The 6615-nt window shown below is 58.7% G+C and overlaps 1 protein-coding gene across 1 annotated transcript; it reads right to left on the reverse strand.

Moving 5' to 3' along the window:
- Window positions 1-4556: 4556 nt before the first annotated feature.
- LOC138068377 (cuticle collagen 1-like) lies at window positions 4557-6351 on the reverse strand. Its single transcript, XM_068955274.1, has 2 exons — window positions 6090-6351; window positions 4557-5478 (listed from the first exon to the last, which is right to left on the reverse strand). The coding sequence occupies exons 1-2, from the start codon at window positions 6267-6269 to the stop codon at window positions 4849-4851; spliced, it is 810 nt and encodes a 269-aa protein (XP_068811375.1). The 5' UTR covers window positions 6270-6351; the 3' UTR covers window positions 4557-4848.
- Window positions 6352-6615: the final 264 nt, after the last annotated feature.

Genomic DNA, 6615 nt, shown 5'->3' on the forward strand with positions numbered 1-6615 from the left:
TGTCGGAGCTGACCCAGAGCCGATCGCGACGGTGTCGGGGAGCCCCGGGCCGATGTTGGAGATCGCGGGGGCCGCGCCCCGGTTCCGCGGCGGCTTCTGCGGTGGGGACGGAACGGAACCGCCCCGCCACAGGCTCAAACCTCACCGAGCGCTGCAGCCCGCGGCATGCCGGGAGCAGGAGTCTTCCGGCACTGGGCTTCCGGGCAGCTTTTTTTTTTTTCCGGACTATACAGCATCCCGGGAGATGTAGTGTTCCGTCACTGATCTTCCGGGCGGCCATTTTAGTCTGCAAGGCATGCTGGGAAGTATAGTCTTCCAGCAGTGGCTTTCCCGGAAGCCATTTTAATCTGCAGGGCATGCCGGGAGGTGTTGCCTTCCCATACTGGGCTTCTTGGAGACCATGTTGTTCCTCTCGAGCTGGTGGAAAGTGCAGTTGTCTATCAGCGAGGTTCCCACCAGGTGGCCACGTTATGCTCTGCGGCAGGCCAGGAGCTGTAGATCCAGGTGCCTGTGCCTTCTCAGCCCTGCAGCAGTGGCCCGGTGTGTCTGTTCCTTACTGGACACGTGCTACTCACATGAGAGTCCCCACAGGCCATCAGGGACAGTGGAATTGATTCCCCCTCCTCCAGACATCTGTTGGCCCTCTAGGCCACTTACCATCCGTCTAGTGTGCTCTGGACTCCTCTTCCAGCCCTCTTTGTTCCCTAGAGCTGTCTTTTGGACCTGCAGTCCCTTTGGCCCCACCTAGTCCCTTCCAAAGCCCTTGAGGCCTTTGTTGGGCCTTGGTTGTTCTGCTCGGAACCCCTCCTCAGGTCTTCCTTGTTCCCCAGTCATTTTTTGGCCACCTGGACCCCTTACCCCCCTCTAGTGTGCTCTGCGCTCCTCTTTCAGTCTCCCTTCTGCCCCAGAGGTGTATCTTGGCCGCCTAGACCCCCAAGGACCCCTCTCGTGCACTCAGAAGCCCTCCAGAGGCCTTTGTTGGGCCCCTGAGCCCTCCTTTGGCCCTCCAGCCCTCTTTGTGGCCCTCTAGTCTACTCTAGATTACTCTTTTGGCCTTCCTTGTTTCCCAGAACTGTATCTTGGCCCTCTAGACCGATTCAGGACCCCTGTAGTGCCCTCAGAATGCCTCGGGAGCCTTTTGTCGCACCTTGGAGCTCTGTGTTGGCCCTCCAGCCCCTTTAGCAGCCCTCGGGTTTTCCTTTTAGCCCCCTCTTTTGGCCTTCTATCTTCCCCCACAGACCTCTGATGGTCTTGTAGACTTTTTAGCACCCTTCTAGCGTGCTCTGGACTCCTTTTTCAGCTTTTCTTTTTCCCTGGAGCTGTCTTTTGACTCTTTTAATCCTTCAGGATTTTTGTAGTGTCCTCAGAACCGCTACTGAGGCCTTTCTTATGCCCCAGTGTTCTCTGTTCATCATCTAGTGGTGATAGCAGCTTTGTTTTTCCCCTGTATCCCTTGGGAAGCTTTAATTGTTCCCCAAAGGCTTGTTTTTATTGCTATCTAGCCTTTATTGGAAATGTCTAATCTGGTCTGGGTTAGGGTTAGAGGGTTACGGTTAGGTTAGGGTTAGGGTTTAGCATCAGGGTTAGGGTTTAGGGTTAGGGTTCGGTTAGGGTTAGAGTTTAGGGTTAGGATTAGGGGTTAGGGTTAGGTTAGGGTAAGGGTTACGGTTAGGGTTTAGGGTTAGGGTTAGAGCCATTTGGGGTTAGGGTTAGGTTAGGGTTAGGGGTTAGGGTTAGGTTAGGGTTAGAGCCATTTAGGGTTAAGGTTTAGGGTTAGGGATAGGGTTGGGTTAAGGTTAGGGTTAGGGGTTAGGGTTAGGGACAGGGTTGGGTTAAGGTTAGGGTTAAAGGTTAGGGTTAGGGTTCGGTTTAGGTTTAGTGTTAGTGCGGGCTGCCCGCACTGACTGCTCAGGCCCGAGTTTTCCACGTTCTCCCCGAGTGGCACTGCTCGTAAGTAAAGCAGGGAACTATGTGATTCATGGTAGCTCTAGGCAGAAAAGCTCCACAGGTCTTTGTCTCCCCTCTACAACGATTAATACTGAGCCGTCCAAGCCTGTTCCTTCACCCCTCTTCTCCAGTTCTCACCTGTTTGCACTGCTGTGGCTTGGTTGCCTGTAGGCCATTAGTGCACAGTCTGTGGCGCCTTGGAGCACCAAATACTGCATCGTGGAGGCGGATGAGGAGCCCCAGTCGGAGAGGCAACCCTACCCGCAAACCATTGCCTCTTGCTGACCAGAACGGACCAGGAATGCCCGTTTTTCTGAAATCTCTGTTGAACTAAAACTTGGACCTGAGCCTTCCAAATGCTCAGCGGCCCTTTCTCAAGAACACTTTGGCCACAGAGCGGGACCCTGTTCAGCCCTGGAACTCTCGGCAGCCAGGAAAGAGGGCGCAGAGTAGTGACATGGTGTCAGCCAGCAACTTCTCTCCCGCCCAGCTTCTCTCTGTGCCTTGCTGGCCAGAGAACCCCAGCAACCTCTGGGAAATGCGCCTTTCCCTCTGTTCCTGCGTGACAATGTTGCCTTGCCAATCCTTTACCTTGAAGGACTGGAGACTGCTGCTTGAGGCCAGCCACTCCCTGTGAGAAGGAACTGTTGCGAGTTGCGTTTCCTGGTTCCTCTTGTTCCCCCAGGGGAGACGTGTGCTTTGCTGTGGCGGGAAACTTCCTGCAGCAATGCCACTCGTGTATCTGCGTGTCAGAAGCTGTGCCTCTGTTTCTGCAGCTGTGTCTTGAAGAGGGGTCAGACACATGGCCACTTTCTTTGTCCCCCTGCTGGCACCACTGCTGCTCCCAGCACAGTGGCCTCACAGTCCTCGGCCCCATCCACTTCATGGAGGGAGCTGGAGACCATTTGGGAAGGTCAATGCTGTCCACACTCCAGTGCTGAATAGCACTGCAGCGCGCCATGCAGCCCTTTCTATTCGGAAAGGCAAATGGATGTTCACCTCTGAAATAGCACTCTCTACCATACACACGTTCCTCCAAAGCTGTCTTGCTAGAACCATGCTCTCTCTAATAAACTCTGAAAACGTAAAAACCTTAGGATTCTCTTAGGACACTGTCGGGCAAGTACTGTGATTCCTCAGATGCTGACGCCGGCCACTTGGACTGTGTGGCAGTTAAACAGCCTGCCCGAGCTTCCCAGGCCAGCAGAAGTGTACCAAAGGCTCCGGTCCCTACACGCCGAGAGCAGCGCTGTGTCGCGAAGGGAAGTTGTCACTGCAGGCTTGGGAAGGGGTTGTCAGGCGGGAGAGGGGAAAGGCAGCATGAGCCCTGGGAGAGGCTGCCGCCCGCCACGTGGCACCACGGTCCTTGGGTGGGAAGGGCAGGCTGATGTCATCTGGCCTTGTCTGGAAGGAGCCTTGGAGCAGGAAGGCTCTTGCCTTGCCATGAAGCCCAGAGCCCCCCTCCCCATCCCCCGCTAACAGTGTGTGCAGAAGAGGAGAGGAAGGTGACGTCCCCTCAGCCCAAGACACCACGGGCTCACAGCCACAGGGGCAGCTGTTACTTTGGCACCTCTACCTCAGCCAACCCTTCAGCGGTCACAGAAAGACCCTCTGTCTCCGTAGCAGCGAGCTGCTGCCCCTGTGCTCCTCAGCATCCTGGTGAGAACGAGACAGCAAGGGGATGTGAAGCTGCAGAGGTGATTCGTGGCCCCCCAGTCTCTCGGTCGCCACTGCTCCCAGCAGAAAGAGGGAAGAGCCCAAGAGCTGGTGACGCAGAAGCTGTACGGGCTGGAAAAGCTGGTGCTTGCCCTGCACGACCTGACTGATGCAGAAGGCCGAGCAGAAGCAGCTGCAGCCCTGGCTGTCTCTGAGGTTGTCGAGAGGCGCTGCCATGAAGCTCAGCACGCTTCTTGGGCGCCCAGAGTCACAGCCAGAGCAGCCTCCGCCTCCAATTGCAGCTGGGCGACAGAGGCACTTTCGCTCGGAGGAACAACACTTTGTTCAGGCTGTCCAAGAGCTGGGGGCAGCGCTTCCTTCTTCTCTGGCATGGCCTTCATGGAAGCAGGTGGCGTGCGAGGGCGAGGTGCTTCCGCACAGTCGGGCTCTGCAGTCCCTGTGCCTGAATGGGCAACAGCGTTTGGAGGTGCTGGAGGCGCTGGCCCCATGGAGCTGAGGCTGCCGCAGCCCCAGCTCCCAGCTCCCAGCTCCAGGCAGCAGCCAGGCTGAGCAGCTAGAGGCACGCACGCACAAAATGCGCCCACACCTATACACGGCCCGTCTCCACGTGGCTGGCCCCACAGATAAACACACACTTGGCTCAGGTGCCCTGGTCCACCCAGGAGCTAACTCGCACACCCTCACTCTCTCCAGTCTCCGGCCCACACGGCCACCTCGAGGCCATCATCAAAGCTTCTTAGCCTACTCGCTGGCCGGGCTGCCTTGAAATTTGCTAGCAATCACACCCTGGCAAGCTGCCCCTCATGCGCTCCAGGGGCTGCGCCAGAGACGCACGGGGACCCTGGCCCCCGGTGTGACTCCCGTGGCTGGCACGTGCCCCTCCGTCCACACGCAGGCACACACAACAGAGAGTCTCCTCACCCAGGAAACTAGTTAGAAAGAGCGTTTAATGGGAAGACGGGAGCGGGGCCTCTCACAGCTTCCAGGCCGCCAGAGTCTCCTACTTCTTGGGCTCTTTCCACCAATTGCTCCGCTTCCTTTTCTTCCGTCCGCACGCCTTCACAGCTGGAGGTTTCGAGGAGTTCTTGTTCTGTTGCCACAGGCTCTTCTTCAGCTAGGCTGCTGTGTGTTTCGCGTTGCTTCGGGCTTCTGTCAGGCAGCACAGTGCTCCCAGGCTCCGTGCTAGCCAGGCCTGCTGATGCGAAGGCAGACAGGTCTGCTCCTTCAAGCTGTGGTGGGGGCGGCAGGCACAGGGCCTGGGCAGTGCCCACTGAGGACGGCCTCTTCCATTTGGCTCCCCTCACTATTGCCCCTCCGGGAGGCTGTTTCGGTGTGGAGGATGGCACCTTGCATTTTGCCGCCTGCGCTCTCCTCACTCTGCGGAAGCACTGCTGCTGTTGTTCTTTCTAGGCTGTTGGGCTCCAAGATGGGCCCTGCGCCTTTTGCAGTCATCTGCACACAAGCCCCCTCAGTCACACTCTGCCCAGCCGCTGCAGCTGCTTCTGAGCCAGTTGTTTCTGGCGGGAGGGCAGAGGCTTGGCTCTCCTTCTGCACGGGCAGCTCAGCAGCGGGCACTTCTGGGCTTAGCAATGAAGGGCGCCCAGGCTCGCCGGCCTCTCCCGGGGCAGGCGCCTCACTAGGCACTCCCGGAGCCCACGCTTGCTCGGAGGAGTGCAAGGCAGGAGTTTGCTCTTCTGCCTCAGGTGTGCCAGGGACCGCACCGACAACTGCTCCTGCGCCCTCTGCTCCCTCGGGGAGGGGGTCACTCTCGCCTTCCAGCTGCACAGGCATCTCAGCCGCTGCCGTGCCCGCAGGCCCCAAGGCAGAGGCGCCGCCTTCGTCCACGTTTTGCGCCTGGGGAGAACGGGAGCACAAAGTGTGAAGAAGGCACACGCAGCTTGAGAAACGAAGGGCAGCCAAAAAGAAGGGGCAGGCGGCAGCACCCACGCCAAAGACCAAGCCAGGAAGAGATGCTGCTGGCAAGGCAGGCAAGAGGCTAGGAGCACATCAGCGCCGCCCCCCCACCAGCCCCCCGGCCCCCCATCGCTCCTGCACATTTGAAGCGGAGGGAGTGGAGCCATTTTCTGACCTCCCTTTGCAGAGGTGTCTCAGCCACCACTGCCTCTCTGCCTGCGACGGAAGGTACCATCAGGTATGTGCCCCACAGTAGCGCATCATCTCTCCCGTCGCACTGCTCTGGGCAGGAGCCTGAACGGCAACTGCTGCTGCACCTCCGCAGTCAAAAACACCACCTCCTCCCTCCTTTCCTGCAGGAAGTGTAGCCACCTCACTGTGCACGCGCGCGCCTCAGCGGCAGCTGCTGCCACACATTCGTTGGCATCGGCACAGTCACCCTGGTAGGCCAGCCAGACTTCCTTAGAGTCTTGGCTTTCCGGCCTGGAAAGCATTCCAATGCTTTGCAAGGGCCTTTCGGGCCGGCCTGTGTGCCTCTTCAGGACTCCTACCTTCTCCTCTGGGGCTTGCTTCTCCCCCTCCTCCAGGTGCTGTGGCTCAGCACAGCCTGCACAAGGCAGGTCCCCATCCGCAGCCTCAAGGGGCTGCAGCTTGGCCAGCGCTTCCTCTTCTTCCCACGTGATGGCCACACAAGCTTTCTCCAGCACTTCCTCAATCAAGTCTTCCACCATGGGCTGGAGCTCAGCATCCAAGTCGCACTGGCACAGCTGGGCGGGCGTCAGTGGAACAGGGAGAAAGCACCGGAGAGCACTGTCATTCTTAGCCTCTTAGCAAGGAGAAAGGAGGAGGAGCAAAGCACTTGTGCTGAAGGCAGTGCTGGCCACTGCAGGGGGCGGCCCCCTAGGGCAGCTGTCGCAGGAAGCACAAGCACAGCCGCGGGCTACAGGACGAGTGGGCTGGCGGGAGATCGAGCCTGTCGCATGGCCCGGCAACTCAACAGACCTCCTCACAGGTCTCCTCCTCCTTGGCAGCCGCCAGGAAGAGGCAGAGCACTCCCCGGCACCTCCTGCCTGCTCC

The sequence above is a fragment of the Struthio camelus genome, chromosome 10 (genome assembly GCF_040807025.1).
Source record: "Struthio camelus isolate bStrCam1 chromosome 10, bStrCam1.hap1, whole genome shotgun sequence".
Taxonomy (NCBI): Eukaryota; Metazoa; Chordata; class Aves; order Struthioniformes; family Struthionidae; genus Struthio; species Struthio camelus.

Bases quoted from the DNA above. Each gene is read 5' to 3' on its own strand.
- LOC138068377 (XM_068955274.1), bottom strand. From the start codon at position 6,269: ATGGTGGAAGACTTGATTGAGGAAGTGCTGGAGAAAGCTTGTGTGGCC. The intron at 5,479-6,089 runs GTAGGAGTCCTG...CGTTCTCCCCAG, and splicing joins AGCAAGCCCCAGAGGAGAAG to GCGCAAAACGTGGACGAAGG.